The 25,095-nt window shown below is 42.0% G+C and overlaps 1 protein-coding gene across 1 annotated transcript in view; it reads right to left on the bottom strand.

Annotated features, from left to right (window-relative positions):
• Positions 1–10,788: 10,788 nt before the first annotated feature.
• Fam210a (family with sequence similarity 210 member A) overlaps positions 10,789–25,095 on the bottom strand; it is a 30,617-nt gene continuing 16,310 nt past the window's right edge. Inside the window, exons 2-4 of the mRNA XM_032886250.1 lie at positions 17,695–18,206; positions 14,718–14,829; positions 10,789–11,551 (exon numbers count right to left, since the gene is read on the bottom strand). Of these exons, the coding sequence (XP_032742141.1) occupies positions 11,318–11,551; positions 14,718–14,829; positions 17,695–18,170 (822 nt within the window). The 5' untranslated portion in view covers positions 18,171–18,206 and the 3' untranslated portion in view covers positions 10,789–11,317. The remainder of the gene's footprint in view (positions 11,552–14,717; positions 14,830–17,694; positions 18,207–25,095) is intronic.

Genomic DNA, 25,095 nt, shown 5'->3' with positions numbered 1-25,095 from the left:
AAGGTAGGCTCATCTGCAGTGGCAGACCTGCTTTCTGGAAGCTTGGCCTCTGCATGCAACACAATGAACAGGGATGAAAATTCAGTGGTAACTTTAACACCAAACCAATCTCTCGCTCCTTCTCCGTGGTATGTTACTGTTTGCAGAAGTGATTACGTGAAGTGACTCTGTGTTCTTACCTGAGAACTAGATTGTTCAAAGTCCCAGGCTTCTCATTCCTGCTTATCTTCGTAGGCAGGCCACTGGCCAGGTTTGAGATTTGAAATCTCCATTGGATTCATCCGTATTACAGTGTTGTGTGTACCCACAGGAATACTCCCAGCCAAAAAGGGAGAGCACAGATAGGCGGCAGCCATCAGCTTGTCTAAAAGGCAGCTTGGAAGGCTGTACACTGGGACTCAGGAGCTGCTCCTCTGTCTTGTCTGGTAACATTCAGTGGCCTCTTAGGCCACAGGTTAACCAGGCCAAAGGTGACCTTTCCCACTTCTCTGAGGCTTCCTGTGAAGGTTCTGGCTGCTGGCGACCTATGCTTTCAGACTGTGCTGAAATGGTACCCCGACATACAGTGGCAGAGGAGAGGTTTGTGTCCTCACTGGGATCTCACTGGTAGGACTTGGGATGGATGGCTGCCAGGGGAAGGTGAGGTTATGGTTTTGCCATTCCAAATCCTAAGTAGTTTCTGGTGAAGCTGGCAAGCCCAGCTTTTAGTTTCAGCTCCAAACAGCTTCTCAGTCCTTCCTTTTATCCTCTCTTCATTTTCTACGAGTTGTGAGAATGAACTAATATCAGAGACTCGTAAATAACGCTGGAACTTGGCAGGCACAAGGGCATTTTGTAGATACCAATAGTATCAAGTATCTTTAATTACCTTTCAAAAGAGAAGTTGCCTTCTTATTACACACACACACCCAACAATGATTTTGAGGCTGGGCCTCTTTATGGAATTAGTATAGAAGCCAAAGCAAAGATCATAAGAATGAATCTGTCTATTTCTCTCAGCACAGGGAAGAGGTTTAGGTCATAGCCCTCTAGCCAAAAGTCTATGCCTTGCTGTCTCCTGGCTCTAAGGTATTGACTATGGAGCTACTGTGAAGACACAGCTCATAGAGTGGCACCTGTTGTCTTTCAAGAAGCTGAGTGCTTACAAGTCTGGTGTTCAGTTTAGAAAGCAGTGAATTTAGGCAACTGACAACAGGTTATACCGACAGATTATTCCCATGGGACACATGAGTAAAGGTTTACATTATTAGAAGGAGCAGTCCTGGTTGGGCCACTCATCTGCTGTCTCACAGCTTTCCAGAATTATGAAACACAGGCCTGCAAATCCATCTGGAAATCAGCCTTTTGGCTTGCATTTGCTTCTTCAGAAATTCTATAAATGCAGAAGCAATATTAAGATATAAGAGCTTATGAAGCCAACTACTCCACCCAATTATGTTTACTGGTAAAGCATACTCCATACCTTCGCCAGTCGACACGAATCTTACCTACAGGAGATCCTGAGGTGGCAGTGACTAAAGCTTACAGGCATACTGTGAGAATTACACTTTTCCTTAGTAATTTTCAGCTCCAACTCAGGAGTCAAGGATGAGGAAAACTGGGATGAATGCCTCTTCACACAAACATGGGACTTGGAGGATATATATATATATATATATATATATATATATATATAACTTTCTTTTAATTCTAAGTAACTCCAATTGATCTTTATCAGGACCAAAAGGAAGTTATTTTCAGAAAGCGGCTTTGATCTGAGACTCCATTCGTATGCCTGCCTTCCCTCCCCACAGGTGTAGGCTTTACAGCTCTTACCCAACTGTTCTTTTAGACTCCTGTGGTAGATCCCTAAGATGCTCTCAGGCTCTATTACTGAGGAAACCCATGTGGCCTCTGTTGAGGTCTGCTGACACTGCTAGACAGAGCATGGGCATTCCTGGACTTCAGGAGTTGGGCCACAGAGACTTAGTGTACATGCCGTGGTAGTGCTTCCAGAGTTTTGCTCTATGCCTCCTAAACTCCCAGCAGTAGGGACGAGGGGAAGAAACTAGAAAGGGTATTTGCTTTGCTATCTTTTGCTTTTCTCCCATGTCAGTTGCCCATCAAGACTTGCTTGCACCCTAAAATCATAAGCAACTCCATGGCTTAAGGCTGTACCCATTGGAACAAACCCTGTTGTCTGGCTGCCAGGAGCTGTTCATGGGTTTGGAGATATGGACAAACCACAATGGCATTCTCAGACTCCCTTAGTCCATAGGTTTTAGGAATAAAGATGTCACTTAACAGCTGGCTTTGCCAGCTGGATGTAGCACAAGGCTGATGTCACAGCACAGGGAAATTTGCTGAGCAAGGGACTTCTCTCCCCACACACCCCATCTTTGTCCCTAGGTATGCTGGGGACACTGTAACATAGCAAGGTTAGCACTAGATAGGTGAGGTGGCCGCACATGCCCCCTTGGTCCCTAGCTCCGGTAAGTCCATCTCTAAGCAGCTGAGGTGCCTTGTTCTGATGTCAGGAGATGTAGGGCCCCAGCCCCAGTGTGCAGCTCTCACCTCTGTTGTGCCTCACTTGAAATGGTGCTTCTTCAACTGCTTTTATTTGTAAGGTGCTGTATATACATTGAACATATGCACATACTCTACCCAATGGGTAGAACAAATTAATACTGTAATATATTGTATAGATACCAGTTTTAACAGAAATGGCATAGAATTTGTGAATGCCTATGTATTCCATCTTTTGTAAGGAAACTTGCAAATGATTACATACAGATAAAAATCTATGTAGTTTATTTTCCTATTAAATACCATATTAACACCATGGGATGAAGTCTGAACAAGAAAGCAGCCGTTTACGACCAGCATATACATAGGAATTAAGTTGCACCTTTGCTCTGAAAATACTTTGGCAATTTCTAAGATATTTTTATTTTAATCCCTTTAGAAATAGTTAACCAGTTTGGTTCTATTTTAGTCATCGGGGGGAAAAGTTGCTTTTGAGCTTGTTCTATGCGCGAGCCTTTTCTCTCCATGTAGTTATCAGTGTCAGGCCTCAGTGGGATGTGCAAACCTTTGATGACACACATGGTGTCAGGAAAGTGAGTAACCTGTAGCAGAGGCTCTTCAGCCTCAGGGCACTTGTGACCATTTGTGTCCCGTGTTTCTCAGTGCCTTGTCTTATAAATGGAAGCTATGGCGCCAATGAACTGTCTGGAATTTATAGGAGTGTCTCAGAGAAAAGATCCATTGGGGAAGATGATTGGGGTAGGGAAATGTTTTAAGTTGTCATTAGAGAACTGTCAGTCAGCTGAGTCTAGAATCTGATTCCCATTGTGTTCTGTGGTAGTCCTAAGACAATTAGGTTTAATTACCAGGTTACGTGTTAAGCTGCATGTCAAGTCATACTTCTCTCTTCCGGCTTGGTCTTTAGTATCCAATTGTAGCTTTGGCGTTTTTGTCTTTTTATTTTCTCTTTAAAGCAAAGAAGCCTTGGTGTCCATGGATACCAAGCGCTATCCAGAAAGGCAATCCATTGAATCTTGCCTGTCCTAGCTAATCCAGCTATGTCATCAGGTGATCATTTGAGCAATTCCAGGCTTTTCTTTGTCCCGTGGTTATGTGCTCTGATATCGAAAGTCAGAAACAGAATTTTCTCCCAATCAGGAAAACAAAGAGGATAAAAGCTTCAAGCTAGTACCAGTTATGCTTAATGTACGACTCTTAATGCTGACTCGGCCCTTTAATACCTCCTTACAGAGGGGAGTAGATGTGACAGTGGGTACCTCCTATGTCTCAGCCGAATTCAAGGTCACGTCTCTGTCTACTGCAGGGCACACCCCGAGGGTCCCAGCATCAAGACCTGAGGCTCAGTCAGTCAGAAAATGGGCACTCTAGTACTTGTCAGAATGTCCTGGACTCAGTAGTAAGATGTGTGACCAACCAGATTCTTTCCTGCAGACCCAGCTCTGACCGAGCATTCCTCTCAATGATGCTGGTCCTGTCTGATGTGCTTGCCTTTCTAAAACCCAATTTCAATTCATATCCTTGTTGAGTTTAAAGTTGTTTTAAAATATATACAACAGTATCCACAGCATTTTAGTTCATTTAATTTTTATTATAAAGCAATCTACTAAAAAAATACAACTGTATTTGAACCTTCCGATCTCTGTGAGCTATGATGATCAGAAGTCGGGAGTCCTTTGTGTTTAAACAACCATATGCTCACTCTTTAACATAATTCCTGCTTATATACGGGAAGCGATTCACAACCGCCATCCACCTGCACCTTTTGCCCGGGCGGCAATGTGGTTTAGACCTCAGGTCTGTAATTGCAATACTTTTTGATGGGAGATGTTGCACAAGTGCTATTTGTTAGCTATGAAATCAGGTTTTCTGCTTGTTCTTAATGCCATGGTCAAATCATAGCACAAAATCATTAAAAATAATCAGTGATAAATGATCTGTTCCCTGGGGTTGTTTGTTCACTTCTCATAGTCAACAAATAGAAGACTGATGTATGTGTATGACCAGTCTCGGAAAATACCTGTTGTTTGTGGTGCTGGAGGGAGAGCTCTTGGCTACACACCAACCCAAAGGATACTGTTGATCCATCCCTAGTTACTGACTTTAAAATATTTGTCATGTGTCACAGCTCATGTGTGGTGAGGACAACCTGCTCCCGTCATGTCTCTCTGACTACTACATGAGTTCCAAGAGCATTCTTGGCAGTGAATGCCTTTAGTCCCTTTTTTACTGGTCTGTCACTGATTTTTTAAAAAGGACTTTCTAGTGTGTTAGAAACCCGGATAGATCACAGGTTCTCAATCGAGAGTTCTAACATAGGACATTCAGAATTGGTTACTGAGAACATCGACCCCATAGGGGCTTTAGATGGCTGTCACACAGCAAGCTAAGTAGGCCTGTCAACAAATGTTTACTATTCCCTGATGGCGGAGGCTTTCAGATGTGCTGTGACCTACACTGAGAGTAGTGACGTGTGCTGGATTGCTGGAAGTGTATGGATTCAGATGACACGAGGACGCACACGACATACCACACAATAAGACAAAGTGACTTTAGCATGATAATAGAATGCCTTTTCCATTTCTGTAAATTCTGGAATAGCGGCTGGGCCCAAATTCTAGTCCTAAGATGCTTAGATTAAAAGTGAGGTTATTTTGGTGAGGGGTTTATAAAACATAACAAGCAAATATAGGGCCTCTCATCTTTAGTCACCAGTAAAACCACACTATGCTCTCGGAGAAATTCTCAGTTCAGCAGCTTGCTGGAGACACTGTTTCCAGATCTCCCAAAGCTAACGCTGGTGTGGTGTGAGCAGGGATGGCAGGTGTCAGGCTCCCCCCCTCCCTGTGCCACTGCACTGACTCGTCAGTATTGACAGATTTGAGTTCCTCTCAAATTAAAAAAAATCCAACCCAGGTTCTCAGTTGCTTCAGGAAAAGCAAGAGGATGCCAAGAGGCACTGATGAGTAATAGACTTTGACACAACAGGAAGGCTGAGCCCCAGAGCAGGAGGCTGAGACTCCAGTTCAAATGGAGAGGCTTTGTGGGACTATCTTCTGCCCGGGCCTCTGGCTGAGGACCTAGCAAGCTCTGAAGACCTCCGGTAAGGCATGGTACAGAAACAAAGACCTTTCAGACAGCAGCTCACACTGGCCTTTGAAAACAGTCATTCTGTCTCTTGGTGGTAATACTTGCATTAACAGTTTATAAGAACCCATTACTTAACACATATTACTTAAATTACATTACTTAAAACACATTACATTTTCCTCACTATAATGTCTCGATCTGTTTGGCTTACATAGATTCTAATTAAAACACACACTTTCAAACATCAGCCCCCAAAGTAAAGCCCTTGTATTTGGAAAGTCAGTTTCAAATGCTGTATTTCTGTCAAGACTTTTGCCTCATGAATGCAAATTTCATCTCCTCTGCTTTACTTAACTTCCAAAAAAATTAAGAGTAAAAGCTGGTTCTGATGATGGGACTGTACCAGCGATAACTACACTACATACCCCAAGGGCCTTAAGAACTCCTTTAAAATCGTTCAACACTGCAGGAACTGTTACGTTCAGCGGCTCCTGTAATTTAGCCTGTCAGATAGTGTTCTCACCTAGCATTTCTTCAGCTGTCAACCATTTGTGAGTATAAAACAACCACGTGGACAGACAGCAAGTGTGGCTGGAAACCCAATCACAACCCTGCCACCTCACTTTTCTAGGGACTACCAGCCCAACTTGGTCCCCATGTGCTGAGAATCTCTACCCTGAGGTAAGTTGAGACATGTGATTTGCAACAGCATCTTTGGCACGGGGTTCTGAGGTGGCTTGGTTTTGTAAATACTTCCACCATACAACAAAGAACACTCAGACCTTGGGCTCAGCGGGCTTTAGATGGTTCAAGAGCTCACCTCAGATAACTAGTGTTCCTGGCTGGAGGTAGTTCTGAACTTTCATTTACATGCATGTGTAATTCTTTCAGTCAAGTAGAGCTAAAGACAAGGGGCCCTTAGGGCAGCCACGGCAGCAGCAGCCTACCCTATCCTCAGTGTCCACAGGAAGCGACAGCTGCTAACCAATGAGGTCCCATCATTCTTGCTATCCGAACTGAAGGTATGATGGGCACATCAGCCAAGTCTTCTAGGTACAGGTCTTGTGGATGCTGTTCCCTCGACACAAGGCAGACATCTGCTGAGGCAGTGACTACTACAGATGCTCTGCTGCACACACTTGTTCTGTTTTCCTCCTGACAACACTTTTTACTTCGGCCTAATGCATACCTGTTGGTTACTGGTCAGAAGGGGTACAGAGTACGTGCTGTGTGTCTGCGAGAACCTGCCTCTGCCTCTCCAAGGAAACAGAACGCACATGCTTACTGAGGTCCTGGGTCACAGAGCCTTACGACTCTACACTGCCATCGCCAGGATACTGAGCAGGTAAGGACACCCAGCTCCCTTTGTGTGAGAGAAATAAACCAACTGTGAGACAAGCTGGTCACCATAGTAAGAGTCCTAGGGAAATATGAATTCAGATGAGTAAAAACACATGTTATAGCATCTTCAATCTAATACTCAGAGGTGCAAACAAGGCCAGAGCTAACCTATGCTCATGTAAACACGTTGTTACCCTTCATAAAATCAAACCCAGGATTAAGAGCAAACATTTAATTGGACAGAGATGCTGTTACTTTGTGGAACATCTTTATGGAATTGTCAAAATATGACAAAAAGTGCCTTCTGCTATATAGAAGATTTCAACCTTATTAAAATAAAAAGGGAGTTAGGTTTCAGTGTTGTTGCTCTAGAAACTGTGGCTGAAAGCCTTGGGCCCTCGGAAGAATGCTCCACGAGAGTTTGTACATTTGACCTTCACAGGACACACCCTGAACATGTCCTCCTCAGTTCAGGGATTGTTTGCTAACATTTAAATCGAGCAAAATTCAAGACAGAAAAGGCTGGACAAAGGGAGGTGGGCGAGAGGAGGAAAGAGAGGCGACGCTGTGACAGTAAGCCATCCTCTCATCTCTCAGTTTGTTCTTTAGACTGAGTTCTCAGAGAAAACAGCAGTGATGCACCTCCCTAAGAAGCCACATTCTGAGACCGATATCTGTTTCCTACCGAGGCCATTCAAGCGAATCCTCAGAACAATCCGTGTCCCGCTCTGCCCTCAGGGTTCTATAATCAGGGTACATTCTTCCTGCTAAGGGGTTCATTCTTATCGAAATAACCAATAACTGTCACGGGATACTCAGGGTCTGTAATTACTGTAGATGACGATCAACGAGGTATAGGGAAGAATACAGCTTAATTTTCAAAGCTCAATCCTGGAGACACAGGAGTATCCACTTGTTTTGACTGGTTAGAATGAACAAAGGACACAGAAGTCACAAAGGGAAGAAAAAAAAAAAAAAGCCAAAACACAGAGGGAAAAATCAGCTCAGTGAGCCTAACTCAGCATTCACCTTTGAGAAGCTGAGTTTAAGAGAATGTTCTCTTTAAAAGGCCATGCTAAAATTCATGATGAAAGAGGGATTCTGGGAAAGAAGAGCCGTGAGATCATTCCAGTCATCAGGAAAGACATGAGGTCCAGATTTCGCTATCCTCCGGGTATGTGACTTTTCTTTCGTTCCTTCCTTTTCTCTTTGTTAATGGATACCCTTCTCAATTCAAAATTGGCAAACGCCATCCACATGGGCCAATGGAGACCAAGCATGGTTACTGTTTGAAGAGTTAGTGACACCCTTCTTACTGCTTCCCCTGCCCGTTCTGCAAATTTCCAACTCAGGGACCCACACAGCCCTCACCACAGGCTACAGTGTGCTAATCAGGCACGAGGACAAGGCCTGTGTGACTCAGGCGCCATGCCCCTGCTTAAGTCAGCTAAAGAGCGAGTTCTTAATGCCAACAACTAAATGGTGTGCAGGAAGGGCACTTAAATAGGTCACGGAGAACTTTCACCATTCACATTTACCCTACTTTAGGTCACATGGAGACTCAGTTTTGAAAATCTAAAGCGATATACTAGCAAATGAACTGTAGCTGCCAGGAAAATTATTCCTTTAACTCTATAGCAACTTCTATTTAGTAATTAAAAAATGTGTGTGTGTACTGCAAAAACCTTCTCTACTTTGAAAAGACTAGAAAAGGTGAACTCTCATTTCCCCATCCGATTTGTAAAGTCCCTTTTAGCTGCCTCACTGATGCTGTCATCTGCAATAGTCTGCTTTCCCTCTGAAGCAGTTATGAAATCCCGAAGACTTAAACAACAGGAAAAGAAACTCAACATGTCTAAAACATAGCTTTCTTTTCCTCAAACACCTCTTCTGCCCAGACTATAAAGACGTCTACAATTCCTAGAACCATGGTCTAAGACCACAGAACCAAGGAACTAAGCAGCTCACCCCCCTGAGCACACAGGACGTGGCTCTTCCTCTGTGAGGGAGAAGATGGAGGCAGGTTCACAATGGAGAACTCGGGGTCTATTGCAAGGCTTGCTTTTATTATTTCACTGTGGGAGGCAGCACATCCCAACACACACCCTTTTCCTTTGGTGAAATGGAACAGCACCCTGCTTTGTACAAAAGGCTCTCAATAATGATGTGATTATTCTTTAACACTCTAAGCCTTCGTTTGAACTTACTTTGCTAGGCAAATGCTTTCTGTTCATATTTAAAACATCTCAGTCACAGCTCCATTTATGACGTGAGCGTATCTTTCCAAAGGATGGATGTGCTGGCCAGGCATGGAGCTGTCTGGGTTCCCTTGCAGCTCAGAGAAATGCAAGATCCACTTTAAATAAAATGCAGTTCAGCATATAAAAATCTATATACATTTTTTTGATGTTACTGTTTTCTGCTATCAACACATTACAGTGTTGCCTATAAGCTGTGTCTTGCCTTAAAGATAATAAAGTGGCAACAGCATTTACAATGTAACTGATGCCGAATCGAAACAATGTAACAACTGAGAGCTTTAGAAATATTTTTCATTGGATTTAAAAGCACACACAAGCATTTCCTCATTTTCTCTAACTGGGTACAGGACCCAGATGTAAAACTGGTTGGAGATAAGACTCCGATGGACCAGGCAGAAGATATCTACTCAGGACAAGAAAGTTGCAGCCTTATGATTATTAGTAATGTCTCAAGGGCTCTCCAATTATGCACTACGACAGACAAAAGGTTCTTGGGGAAAGAATTCTATATAATACCCTATGTTAGCACAGCATTCTTGGTGGCTTAAAGGGAGGAAATGTTAGCACACCAGCATTTAGTATTTACTATTTCATAAGCATGCTCCAACGTGCTGCCACGTGATACTGTATTTGAAAGTGTGCCAACCTGGCTGAGGCAGAGTTCAGTGAGCCCACTGCTACAGCTTAACCATGCTGCCAGCAAACAAAGGAATGGAGAACAGAACCAATTCCCCTCTGTAATTCTTCCCACCCAGAAAGACTTCAACCACAGCATTTTTACTTAAACAGTTTCAATGTAATGACTGGGTGTCTCAAGTGTGCAGTTATTCCCCCATCTCCTAAATTTGGCTAAATTAAGCATTTGACATAAGCTGACATGAAGCAGGGACTGAATGGTATAGCAATGTGGCAAGATCTCTGAAGTTCTGGTGGTAGGTCAAAGCCAATGCTCTCAGAGGCATTTCTTGCTCCAGCGTCAAATCAAGGGGTAGACCTGAAGGAGGGATCACAAACAGAAAGACCCCACAGTCATAGGACTTGCCTGACAGCCACTGAATGCTTACAAGGAGAACTTTTTGCTATTAAAAAATCAAGCAGAATATTTAAGCAATAATTTCCCCTTCCAATAGAAGCCACAACACCAATGGTACCCATGCCAGACAGGCCTCTTTTTTTGACCAGGGATAAAAGGCTGAAATCCCAAAGGGGCTGAGGCAGCAGCAGGAGAGATCTTGGAAACCATGAACCACACGGATGCTCTGCTCGCCTGTTGTCTACAACATCACCCACAAGCGTCCACCTCTTCCACACTGTTACAGATATTTGCTCCTACCAAAATCAGCAGTAGTCTTTCAAAGCTTGATTGATGTAGTTAAGAGTAGCGACCCTGACTTGCTGATGTATGTGGTTGCAATAATAAAGGGTGTAAAACTCACTTTTCTCTAAAGATTAGTTGGAGAAGACAGGTTACAAGAATGACCGATAGTCCATGTGACCATTCACCAAGCATAGTCAAGACTGAGTGTGAAGGTGACATGCTTCAGTTAAAAATCACTGTAAAAGAGCAATTTCATTACATAGCCAATACATCTTATTTATAAATAGAAGACTGATTCTTTACATGAGCTTCTTGAAATGAGATCTACATGGTAACTGGTAGGGAACTGCTCTAGTCTCTTTATCCACAGTTTGAACGGTGTAAGTTCATTCCCACAGAACTGTGTACACTTAGTGACTTTTCCTTTAGGAGTGGACTGACCAGCACACACTTACTGCAGATGTCAGAGAACATGAAGCAAATTTGACTCTGAGGACACGGAAAAAGCACTCTGATTTCTAGGACATTAACTACTGCTTATTGCTGCAACTCATATAAAATTTGTGCTGGGTTCATTTCTTCATTTTGAAAAACATTGATCCCCCCTACTGTTACATAACTTTAAAAAAAAACAACTATCTTTGTTCTTTAACCCAACCCTCAGAGAATGAATACATTTAGGCAGGCAACCAAAAAAGAGAAAAAAAAAAAAAAATCAGAAACATGGTCTTTGCCCAGAGTCTACAGAGGGTTAAAGTGTAGGATTTTCTGTAATAAGGCACCCTTATTCCACTTTTTTCTTAAAAGAGACTTTTTCTTTGGTTTCCTGTAACTTTTCAGTGAGTCTATCCTTCGTCTCCTCCATTTTCTCTGTGATGAGCTCCTTCGTCTCTTCCATTCTGCCCTGCAGATACTCCTTGACGGGCGGCGGGGTCGACATGTAGCCATGACTTCGCAGATACTTTACAGTGAAGGAGGTTCCTCCCAGGGTCACAGTGTAGCGGGCAGGCGTGGCGATCTTAAGGGGAAAGAAGAGCAAACAGGTGGATCAACATCTGACTAGAACTAATAAAATTAGGCTGAAATGGAAACTTCTGGTAATAATCAGCATAGACTATTGTTTGAGGTGAGTATAGCACCCTATATAAGAAGGGATACTCTTCCTGCAGACACTTTAAAATGTCTGTTATCAGACAGTGGCACTGACGCCCTTCCTGAGTGCTGATAAGCACGGGCCAGGTTTGCCCACATGGCGGAGAGAAGGCATGATGCTGCTAACAGTAACAGTGCACCTGCTTTTGTGCCCTACAACTGCTGCCATGTACTGTGTTCCTGGAGCTAAAATGCAGCTGAAGTTCCCCAGCGGCAGGAGGCTGAGCAGGAGTCACTTCTTTGCTGGATCTATTCTTGCTCGACTCTCAAATCATCTTCCTTTAACTCTCTCTGCATGTAATGTTCCCATTTCATACTACAGGGTCTGGAGCTGACAGCACCCTAGGCTAAGGTCAGGCCTTCTATGTTTTGATCAGAAAGGGACAAAGAATCCAGAGACTTGAAGCACTGGAAGAGCTTTGCAGAACAAGTGGTCACATGGTACCGGGAACTCAAGCAGGTACAGCACACCGGAGCATGGGGAAAGCACCAACCATGCTCTCTCAATCTCTCTCACAATTCTTCCTCTATTCCCACCAGCCTGCTCTTTAATGGCTGTGTGAAACCACAAGTACCCTCCCCAGTGAGCAGCCTGGGTCCACTCTAAGATGGTGCCCTTGGTGCCAGGACACTGCCCTGCTGACTCCGCAGGTTCCCCGGCCCTTCACCCCAGCTGTTCAGCTGCAGACTCTCTTCTCCACTGTCTCACTTCCACGTTGGCCTGCTCAGGCCATGCTTTCAGTGTCATCTATAAAGAATTCTTTATGTACATCTCCATATTGACCCTTGTTCCTGAATTCTAAATGTATAGTTATTACCCATCTCACTTGTAGCTGTGGATCTGAATCCACTTTAAACTGGGTATGTGCAAGTTCACTTACCTCCGCTGTCCCAGTCAGGCCTGCCTCTTCCAAAATTTTACTCAGTACAGGAAATGGGAACTTTGTTCTTCTGGCTGCTTAGGCCAAAATGAATAGCTCTTAACGTGTTTCTTTAATATAACTTGCATGCATATCATGAAGACTGCACATCATTTCCTGAAAACAAACCCACTATCTTCTCCTCTGCCTCTCCTGACAGCACTCGGTGCTGACGTGTGAAGACCTAGGCTATGAGACAAACGGCCTTCTCAGAGGCTCCTGTTTTTACTGGGCCCTGACGTGAAAGGTTCTCACTACAGCTTTTCAAGCCCTGTAGCTCACAGGCTGATCTGGCAAGACTCTGCTTCCTGCTCATGCCAGCCACAGCCAGCTCCAGCATCCAGCTGCCCTCAAGGTTTACTCTGCTGGGAACACAGCCTCCCCAGCTGCACCCCCACCGAGTTACCAGATCAGTTTGCTAACTGTTTAACGCACCTCCCAGACAGGATAGACAAAAACAAAACAAAACAAAACAAAACAAAAACCACACACCAAACACCTCTTTATATGGTGTTTCTTTAAAAAAATTCAAAATATTTATTTTATGTGCATGAGTCTTTTACCTACACATATGTATGTGCACTGCCTGTGAGCCTGGTGTCGATAGGTCAAAGAATGGCATTGGACCATCCAGAACCAAAGTTACAAATGGTTGTGAGCCAACAACTGAATGCTGGGAATTGAGCTGCTGCTCTTCTACAAGAGCATCAAGCACTCTTAACTTTATTCTCTCTTATCATTTAGTATAACTGAAATATACTGTGTGTGTGTAACCCCTCCATTTGTCCATGTCCACTCTTACTCCCTAGGATACATGCTTTATGTGGGGGGTTCTTGGCAGTGTTTTATTTTCTTCCCTTCCTGTCTTTTCTTTTTATGAGAAAGGGTTTGATTGTCTCGGAACTCATCATGTAGACCAGGCTGTCTTGAACTCAGAGTACTGTTTCCTGTTTCCCAAGTACTAGAACGGAAAGGCAGGCTACAGAGTACCTGGCCCACAATGTTTTCTGCACTCAGTGAATTGCTCCTGGTCCCCAGCAGAGCTGGATCCATCTGAGTAACTATGGGTGCCGCACGGTAACGGGCACCGGAGGGCGCTCTGACGGGTGAGCTGCCCAGTACTCGTGGAGTGTAAGGAAGAAAAGACATTCTGCTGTTCTACTCAAGGTGCTGGGGGTTGTAGAAAGCATGGGGCCACACTCATTTCTCATCCCACAAAGGGACACGACACGGGGGAGAGATCCACAGTTGTCTCCACACGAGCTGAGCGCTGACGTACCCAAAAGTAGGCCAAGGCGAGCAAAGCCACAGACACGGGCCACACACCTGCAAGTTCACAAGCACTGAGAGAAAGCGCACGGAACAGACAACACGGAGACCACATGGGCAAGGACAGCCAGAAAAGTGAGTGAAACCACCCTCAGATACCTCGGTATATTATGGTTAAATTTCATCTACTGTAGCTATAAAACACTATAAAGTTAATAAACTTTAATATGAGAAAAACTGCCTGAGATTTAGATGATTCTAGTAAAGAAGATAGAAAAAAAAATCATATCTGAATAATATTGTTAAGTCCATGTACTTTTTTGTAACATGAACTTTCCCAAATGTTTATTTAGAAATAGGTATCATAGAATCTTATATTTTCAAATAAAATGAGATTAATATAGCTAAGTTCTATGATTTACAGTGAGATTTCCCTTCCAAGATAAAAACATTCAGGTGTAAAAACTCTGTATGATCACAGCAGTGTCCGTCTACATCTTCAGAAGCTGTGTAAAGCGGGCGCGCCTGGGAACCGAGCCCAGTGCGAGGCACACAGGCAGGCAGAAGGAAGCCTCCGGAACCCGCTTACGACGAGAGGATGAACTATCACAACAATAGAATAACAAGTCGGGCGGAGGCCTCCCAATCCTGGCAAACGATGACTTACTTACCTGTTTTCAAGGTGCTTCTTCTAAAGCCACAGTTTTATTCTTGTGCTTGCTGTTCATTAGAAGTACAAAAGGTGAAAGTAGGATATTTAAACAATTAAAAAGAGAGAAACAAGTTAGGGCTAAGTGAGTTTTCCAGGGACTGTGCAGTCCGTGAGGCACTGGAGGAACCTACCTTGAACATGGCGTAGGCCGTCAGTGCATTCCCACTTTGGGAGTTTTTCAGGATGTCTACTACACTGTCAGGTAACCCAAGGAACTCTAGGAAAGGGATGAGATTCACTCCTCTGCAAAACACAAATTAAGTTATTAAGCAAACCTTTAAGGAGAGTATTTCAGAAGATTATTTAAAAACAAACTACAAATTTGGATAATATACATTAAATTTTATTTGCTCAGGAGGCTAAGGTTGAGGGCTCAGGATGGGAGGTCAGCCTGGGCTACATACCTCAACAAACGAACTACCACTACCAACACCACACCAAAGCCCAGCGATGGCTCTGCATGGCGTCCGCCCGTCATGCCCTGTGCGTGCTCAGGGACCTCTGCTGCCTCTCCCTCCTGTGGCAATTAGTCTACTTAGAGCCCCAGCACGTGTGTCAGAGTTAAAGCAGTGGCTTTAAGTTGACTAAGAGAGCAGGGTCAGAATTGTTTACCTGAGCTTCATTTCCTCACCCAAACACCATTTTCCTTAGAATACTCTAGTTCATCTTTCAGGACCTTAAATTTTACCTTTCATCAATATCTTTTGTACGATATTATGCAAAGAGTGTGATTCTGTGAGTTTAACATACTCTAAAACTATGCCTCTATGCTTGCTATCAGATTAAAAGGAAGGTAAGGAACAATTACAACAAATGACGACATTCTCAGAGGAAGAGCAGAGAAAGCCCCTGGCTTCTGTAGTTGTAGTTTCCTCATTTTGTTATCCCTTTATCCTACTCTCTCCTGACTACAACTCTAGATAGCTTGTCTGTAGTAGGAAAACCAGAAACTGGAAGAAGACATAATCTTAACACTACTGAATGACAAGAATCCCCAAGTGCAAACAAAAACACCACATATCAGATAGCATGGCCTTAGGAACCAAATACCTTCTGTCAAGAAATAGTGCAGTTGTGAAAACCTCTACAAATATTAAACATGTATAGAAAATGTCTTTATCAAACGGTATAATGCAAAGAAACACACAGAACAGCATCAACTGCATAAAGAAAACCCACTCTTCTACAGCTGCAGTAAACAATGTCCAAACCCTCTGCTCCCCAGGAATAGCACATCCTCCCCTCCATCTTGAGACGGGCTGTAGCCATCCCTGCAGGAGGAAGACACTCTAAAGAAGGTAACTGTGCTCCCAAGTTCAGCTACCAGTCTGGTGAGACAGTGACCCCAGGACTGGAACTGCCCTATGCATTGGCTACAGGAAAATGCTAGCACTCTGAGGCCAGCCAAGGGGCAGATGCTGGCACAACGGTGGTTAATGCTGAGCCCACACTGTGACCAGGATTGCTTAGTTACGCTTTCCTTTTATCTTTTAAACCTAAACCTCATATCAGTGCCACAGAGATGGACCAGGTCTCTCTGTGTGTTGGTGGTGACTAGACCTCTCTGTTCCTCTTCTACATGACGGTCATACTGAATCAACCAGTGCTCTCTGCTTCTCTCATCAGCTGTCTTTGGTGTACTAAAGGGCCGAAGCCTAGGCACAGACTTTGACCCTAACAACCCCAGTACCTATTTTATGTTCAGATGGCTCACCAGCTTTCCTGCCATGGGGTGAACGCCATATTCACAACCGTTATATCTCGTTAATGCCTTAACACCAAGCCATTAAACACAAGCAGACATTAACATCAGTGGACTTTGTACTGATTAGAAGAGTCAACAAGTGGTTTCTCGTGCCTAGGCCACCCCTCTGGCATGTGGCCCATGAGGGCAGAACTGCAGGTTTCCCTGCTCTCCAGCAGGGTAATGAACACAACTTACCTTAAAGGCAGGAACTGACACAAAAAAATGCATTTAGAAACTTTATATTGAACACCCTGAGGGTGGGCTAGCTCTGATTGGAACAAAATGCCTTACCATGCCATGAATCCAAGAGAATAGTCAGCCTCAGCCTGTGAGGACTTCATGTTAGCTAGACTTTGGCAAAAGATATCCACCAATAACACACACCAAGCAAAGAGTATCTTTTCAGATGTAGAGACAGCACAGAAATATAAGTACAGAACACATGGGGCTGGCAGGACTGCTCAATGGGTAAAGGTGCTTACTGCTAAGCCTGGACACCTGAGTTCATTCTTAGGACCCACACGTTGGAAGAGGATTAGTGACTCCTGCACGTTATCTTCTGAACTCCATGTGCATGGCCCTATCCATTCACTCATCTATCCGACAACAGATGTAATAACACGATGACCTTACTTCTGAGTCCTAAGCATGCCACACTGTCAGCAACGGGACAGGAGACGGCCCAAAGACCAGGCAAGCCTACTCAGCCTCAGTGTGGATTACCAGCCGGATTAGTTTTTCTCCCCTTGCCCAAACCACTCCCACACTCAGAGGCAGGAAGAATGGCACTACTTACTGTATTTGTTTGGTGGAAGAGTAAATGAGATGGCAGTTACAAACTGTACCCATAAATAAATGTCAGGTATCCTCAATACAATGTGAAGACAGCTATAAAGAGTAGCTTTCCTCTATCAATCAAGGCACGGGGAGGAGAGGGATACGGAGAGACAGATCAGTGGTTAAGAGTGTATGCTGTTCTTGCACAGGACCAGAGTTTGGTTGCCAGCATCTATATAGGGCAGCTTACAACCACACATAACACATTCTCTAGGGGGATCTGATGCCTCTGGCCTCTGTGGGCATCTGCATTCACACACACATTAGAAACAAAATAAATCTTAAAAATGTAAAGGCCAGTGAGATAGTTCAGTGGGTAAAGGTGCTTGCCTGCAAGTTTGACATGAGTTCAATTCTGGTCACACAAGGCAGAAGGAGTTGTCCTTTGACTTCCACATGCTTGCCTACATACATAAATAAGTACAGGTAATAAAATAAGGCTATTTAAATAAAGCTATCAATATAAACAAGAAGAGTAACATTGTGATAAAACGTGGGAGACAGTCGACTACGCAAAGACTTACTTTATAGATGCATAGTAAAATGTCCCAAACCAAATCCCGGACGTTATTAGATGCACAGGAATTAAAACTTTTCCATACTGCCTAAATGTTTTCTTAAATCGTTGATACAGATTAATAGATTTGTCTTGTAAAGGATCTGGTTCTTCCTTTTTTTCTGACGGAGTTTCCTGGCTTGTGGAACTGGAAGATAAAACCCTCTTGGATAAAATATCCTGCTCCCATCGTCCCTGGGGAAGGGCCCCCCGCTGGGGTGGCTGAGCATCTAACAGATTCCTTTGCTTTGCAAGGCACTGAACAGCAGATAAATGAAGCCACTGCTTTCGAAGGTGCGGTGTCCAAGCCACTCTGTATTCACCTCTATGCACAAGTAACGGTCCTTTTATGCTCCGATGGTGGTCAAACAGCCTGGCTTTCTGTGCTTCCAAGAATGTCCTGAGTAACAGCCGAGACATAGTCCGTGGTACATTCCATTGCATTTTGAAGGACAGTGATGGATTTCAGCTCCACAGAGACTAGATTTAGAAAAAAAAAATTCTATTATATACAGACTTCCATTTTAAGTCAAACTACTTAAAAGTTAACTATTGTCCATTAGAAATAAAAGGACAGACAAACTGGTACTTAACCTGCAGGAAAAATGGTAAGGTATATAGTTTTAAGACAGCGGAATTTTAACATTTCACAAAACACATAACCATAAGCAGTGTGCGTGGCAGACATCTCAGAGGGTAACATTAACAAGCACTTTCAAAACTATAAACGGCATGTTAGTAACAGCTCTTCGGTATACAAAGAACCAATGGGGCACAGATCTGAGTACAGATGTTCTGGGGACATATTTCCATGTCCTTTGCTCTCAGATTCCAAGCCCAAGTCAATAAGTTAAATGATGACTACTTTAACATGGTTCTTACAGAACCATGTACTACTACTCCTGATATAAAGCTACTCTGTAAATAAGTTACTTTCACAAGTGTTAAGGTTTGAATAGTTGTGATCAGTACCACCTATTCTATAATAGCCTTTAACCAAGTAATAATAAAGTAAATCACATACACTATTGATGATGATAGAAACAGACCAGTATTTTATCTTCTTTGCCCCCTATATCAAGAAAAGAGAAAAGAAAAAAAAAAAGATGTCTCAGGATTTGACAGAATTGGTGTTGAATTCAGAAATGACAAGGTGCTTGGGAAGCAGAAGGTTCTCAGGATGGGGGCCAAGCTGGGACACAAAGGGTGATCATGTCTAAAGAACTCAAGGGACTGGAGAAATGGCTCAGCAGACAGGGATACTTCTTGTCCTTCCAGAGGACCCAAGTTCAGTTCCCAGCACCTACACCCGCAGCTTACACGGAACACTGCAAAGATAACTACTAACCTCCCCTCACTCTATGAAAGATAAGATATGATTTTAAAAGACTGTACTTCAGAAAAAGAAAGGCCTTTACTTATTATTTTTGAGCAAACTAGCCTCTGTAAGTGCATGTTTTTCAGTAGGAGATGGAATTATTAGAACTAAGAGTCCTTACTTCGTCTTAACAACTTATTACTCCTAACATTTTGAAAACAGATGATTTTAAATTTTAAGCTACATTACTACTAAGAGTCAGTAAGACTTCAATAATAATCCAGTAGTTCCTGACACCTACTTTTACATGAAGATTCATTATCTGGATTAGACAGTTGACAGAGAAAACAAAATCTGTCATCATATAAAAGCTTTTATTAATCATCCAGCTTATAAGATCAACTTTATCTCCTCTCTGATAATTAACATCACTCTCTACCAAGTTATCACAGAGAAATCCACATCACGTATTATGGTAAGTGGAAATTCCTGCACACGTCCCTTTATCCGGGTACTGCAGCAGCATCCCACAGCATTAGCACACTAACTGTGACAGCTGCTGCTGAGCTTTAGCAACAGCAAAGCCTGGTCCTGTATAAATGCCAAACACTGTTACTTCATATTTTTTTATGAGCATTGGTTTTGCACTGGTTCTGTAGTCTGTCAACATAATGAAGTTAGAAGTGTCCTGGCGTGTGTGTGTATGTATGGGAAAGTGAACTTACACTTTTCCAGAGGAGTTTTATGTCCCTCATATCTCATACTACATGACTTTCTGGTTTCTACCTACCTTTCACTTAATTTTTAAAGACTTATTTGTATTTCAGTATGTATGTGCAGATACCTGTGCAAGCCAGAAAACTGTCAGACCTCCTGGAGCAGGAGTTATAGGCAGCTTTAAGTTATTCATCATGAGTGCTGGGAACTTGTGTCTTCTTGGAAGACTGGCAAGTGCTTTCTAACCATTTTCTACTTATATATTCTAGGGGTGCCTTCTGCCCTTTAACTAGATAATAGCTCAAGGGGAGTATTTTACTGTCCGTTCTTCCCTTCCCTTGAGAATTACCAGTGTGTCCTGTTCTCTCTTTGTAAAAGTCATGGGTAGAAATATGCTTGTAGCAATACTGTCCTAACTAACTTCACATATTTTGCCTTCTATGTTTATGCTCTTGTTAGTGTTTTCATCTGTGTTATAGTCAGTTGAGGTTTCTTGTAATCCTTTTCAATACTGGCATGGCCAAAAGTCTTTGCCATTTATTTTACACTAATTTTTGGGTTCATTTGTGGAACCACAGGTCTAAACCGCTGTCGTTGTTCCTGAGTCTGTACATTTGTAAAGTTTGGCTTGTTTTTCCATTATGGATTGGCTGGCTGGCATTACTAGGACCATACTATTGTGGGGTCTGAGGGCTGCAACTCTCCATTTCAGTTTTCCTTGAGCTCTCATGGCTGGTAGGGGTGTTATCCGACTAGGTGGGACTCTATTCTGATGTTGGGATGGTATGTTCTGCCCTTCGAATGTATCCTGGCAAGTCTATTTCCATTTTGTGACTCCCTTCTATGTGAAGCCCTGACCTGAAGCCAACATCCCTTCTGTGTAAGCACTATTTCTGGGCAATATGTTCTTGCCAATTTGGATACCTGCCAATTCTTTTGGAGTCAATTTTATCCAGTAAAGCAACAGTACCATAAACCTGATTGTTTGACAGTCTGCATCCTTCCATCATCCTAAGTTAGCTAAATACTTTTTCAAAAAGTTTATTATTTATTTGATGTTATGGGAATTTAGTTTTCCAGATTCCTACTGGAATAAAATTATGTTGTATATATATATGCTCCATGATCCAAAATAGTCATGTGCTATAATGACTTACAACCTTAATTGTGCCCTAGGTGTTGTATATTAAGTTTTATAAGGCACACAAATAACCTTTTAATGTCTGCGTCTGCTGTTCGTCTCCAATAAAATTCTGTGACCTTTTGTGATTTTATGATGATGTTTACATAAGGGTAAGTTTTTCTTCCAGTTTTTTTTTCCTTACCCTATTTTTGTTTTCTCTTGGTTTGATATGTGCCTGTTATTTGATGACCATGTAAGACCTAAAATTTAAGAGGTGTCTGGTCTTAGTTTTAATTCACTCCTCCCCTCATTACCTAGTCAAGGAAGCATTCAGGCCTGATACTCTTTTAGTCATGTTGAAGAGCTGGGAGGTATATTTATCCCTTCAGTGACAATACGTCTCTTTCCCAGAACCCCGACTTTGTGCAGCTGCTACAGAACCACATCAAGGTCTATTAAGTCTGCTCTCCTTTCTGAGGTGTAACTTTTCCTTTCCTTTCTTCTGTCTCGTTCTTTCAGATGCTGGTCTTTCTCTCCTCTCCCACTCTTTCTTTGAAGCCTTCCTCTACTTCATTGAGCTACTCACATATTACATACTTTTCTCTCTTCTTCTCTACCTTCTTCCTGAGCAGTCACCAAGATTTACAGATGGCAAATGGATTAGCATTTCCTTGAAAAAACTTACCTTATTGTTTATTTATTTGTGTGTGTATACATATACCTCTGTACGCACAATGATGCCATGTGGGTGGTGCCTGCAGAGGGCAGGACTTAAGGGCAGTAAGTCTCCGAGTATATGTGATGAGGCCTGAACTTGGGTCCTTTGTATGAGCAATAAGAGCTCTTAACTACTGAGCCATCTCTCTAGCCCGATGGGGGCACGTGTGCGTGTGTATTTTCTTTTAATTAATTAAACTGTCCTTGAGCTTTTCTGAGTTTGTTTTTAAATTACACTTAAATTCTTTTTTTAAAATCAAGACTAACAACCTCAAGGACTCCTCAAATTTCCAATAGAATAGAAAAAGAAACCCTGATTTACCAGTAACAGTTGCAGGTCCAGAGTTTAATTACAACTTATCTTGAACCAATTTTACTCTTCTTAATCATTGTTCGCCCTCCTATGTGACCTAATAAACTATCAGATAAAAACTATCAGGCAGAAACTAGTCAAAAGACTAAGAATGTCCACAGAGAATACTTGAGGCCAATAGCAGGGACTTCCTGTTTTGCTGTACCTCATTTACAGGATGTATTTGAAAAGTGTCTTGACTTATGATTTCCTGTGTTCTGATAATAAGAAACCATCACTAAACTGGAACCTGTAATCTGGAGCAGCCTAAATCTGTGTTCCCATGACATCATCACTCTTATCTGGATCCATAATAAACACTTATCTCCCTTGGGGTAATGAACGGTTTTTTGAGTCAACTCACTTTTGGCAGGTAGCATCTTGATGACAAGCTGAACTTTCTATGAGAAATAATCAAGCTCCAGGCCTTTGTTAGTTTTTATCCTCTCCCTTACAATGTAGCTACCACTATTTTCATCATAGAAATCATATGATGATTAAAGGACATTACTACACATTGACACTTCCCTTCTTCATCTTCTCATCCTGAGTTGCTCAAACCATGGCCACTTTCTTCATTGACCCAATCAAAATCCTAGTGTAAAGGGCAGGGGATAACGTTATAAAACCACCATTCCCCTTCTCCTTACTTTCATCAACACTCTGTGACCAAATGTGTTCCTCCCTTTCTTACACACACACCATACAATTTCTCACAGGACAGCAACTTGATATCTTCTATTTCAAGGTGACTTGGACACTATATTCCAATTAAAGTTAGATTTCATTGTATAAGCATTACTCTGACACTAAAACTAGACAAGGATACAACTAGTATAATTGATGAACAAGAATATTAAAATCCCTAACAAAATACTTGCAAATCAATTCTAACTACACAGTCAAGAATTTATACAGCATAATAAGTAAGATTTACTGCTGGGATTCAGTAACGGTTCAGTATGAAAATTAAAAGACCTAACAACATTAATGAAAACTTTGATTATCTTTATAGACATCTTTATATACAAAAGGCATGTATTCAATAAATATCCCAAACAGATCAAGTATGGAAGAATCAGCAACTTCTACATACAACAAACCTAAAGCCAATGACATACTAAAATGAGGAAAACCGGAAGTGGTTCTTCTAATATCTGAACACAGGGATATTTATTTACTCCTTTTCAATACAGCAATTATGAAGGGAAAAAGGTAAAAGGCACATGTATATGAAGAGAAGTGAGATTGTCTTTGTTTGCCAATGATATGATCCATATAAAGAGCTGAGTCTACCAAAGATTTGCAGAATTGGCAAAGTTAATAAAGCTGCATGGTCCAAAAATTAACATATAGAATCTATCATTTTTATCAATTAAAAACATGTATTCCTTGAGAATTGCACCTATCCTTGGTGTAGTCCCAGCTTTCTCCTTCCAGTGGACCTTCTAGCCCATTCGTACTGCATTATGTCAGAAGCCTCAGATAACAAGACACATCTTCTACCTAGAACTGGGGAGTGGCCATACCAAGCTGGGACCAAGGCCAGCAATTCACATTATCCTTCCTGTCCTCCACTATGACCTGCATTCTCTCCCTCAGCTCTGTAATAACCAGCTTGCAGCTCTCCTACCTCAAGATAAGATCATATATCAACAGCTAGAATCACGTTAGTTATCAGAACTCCAGATGCCTAGAAAATAGCACAAAAACCAGGAGTGCTAACAGCCCAAACAATATGCTTCCACTAGGAACCATTAACCCTACTAACTAGGCCATGAGGAAGGTAATATGGCTGAAGCATAAGACAAGGAGTTCAAAACAGCAATTAGGACTATGTCAGGGACATTACAGAAAAAAAATGAACAAATAGCATAGTAAAGTTTGTGAAAAGAGAAACAGTGGAACAAAATAATGAAAACTATTCATGACATAAAAAAACTTCACAAAGAAATAGAATCAATAAAGAAAACCCCAACTGAGAGAAAACTGAAATGAAAAATTGGGAAAGATGCTTCACCAGTAGAGTACAGGAAAAGAGAACTGTAGGTGTTGAAAAGCAGGCAGAAGAAACAGATGTTTCAGTCAAGGAAAATGTTAAATCAAAAACAAAACAAATAAATAACAACAACAACAAACCCCACAAAAAACCACAAAACAGGCATAAAACACAAGGGCAATCTAGGACACTATGAAAAGACCAGATCCTCAGATGATAGGAAGAGAAGTCAAAGGCACAGAAAATATTTTCAAGAAAACCATAGAGGAAAATTTCCCCAAAATTAATGAAAATTTTGATTATCTTTATAGATATCTTTATTTAGAAAAAAACATGTGTTCAATAAATATCCTAAGGAAGGAGATGTATTACCAAGTTATATGATGCACACAGAACACCAAACATACAGGACCAGAAAAGAAACTCCCCATAACACATAATAATCAAAACAGTACATGTGTAGAACAAAGAAAGAACTTTAAAAGTTGAAAAGGAAAAAGACCAAGTAACATAAAAAGGAAGTCCCTTTAGAATAACATATGACTTCTCAATGGAGACTCTAAAAGCCAGGAGGGCCTGGACAAATGTACCACAATGTACCACAAACTTAAGAGGCCACAGATGCTAGGGTAGATTATCCATCACAAATGGAGGAAAAAAAATGCTAAATCCCAAGCTAAGCAATGTTTATCTTAAAATTTAGCTCTATGGACAGCACTAGAAGGAAAACTCCAGTCTGAAGAGGCTAAACACATCCAAAAAAATATAAAGGTTAAGTAAATCAAAGCCAGTAAATCAAAAGAGAGGGAAAACCCATTCCACAACAAAATGACAGAAAATCAATAAACACAGCTCATTGATAACTTTCAACATTAATAATGCTCTCGATTCCCCAACAAAAAGACAAACTAACAGACTGGTTTAGAAAGCAGAATTCAGCTTTCTGTTGCATCCAAGAAACACACTGTAACATGTAGGAATGACATCACCTCAGGGTAAAAGGATGGAAAAGGATATTTTAAGCAAATGGACACAAGAACTAAGCAGATATAGCCATTTTCATATCTGACAAAATAAAACTTCAAAACTAATGAGAAGAGATAGGGGAGGACACTACATACTTACCAAAGGGAAAAAAAATCC

Source organism: Rattus rattus, chromosome 15 (assembly GCF_011064425.1).
Source record: "Rattus rattus isolate New Zealand chromosome 15, Rrattus_CSIRO_v1, whole genome shotgun sequence".
Taxonomy (NCBI): domain Eukaryota; kingdom Metazoa; phylum Chordata; class Mammalia; order Rodentia; family Muridae; genus Rattus; species Rattus rattus.
Note: the sequence above shows the minus strand (reverse complement) of the source record. Positions and strands in the feature narration are given on the sequence as shown.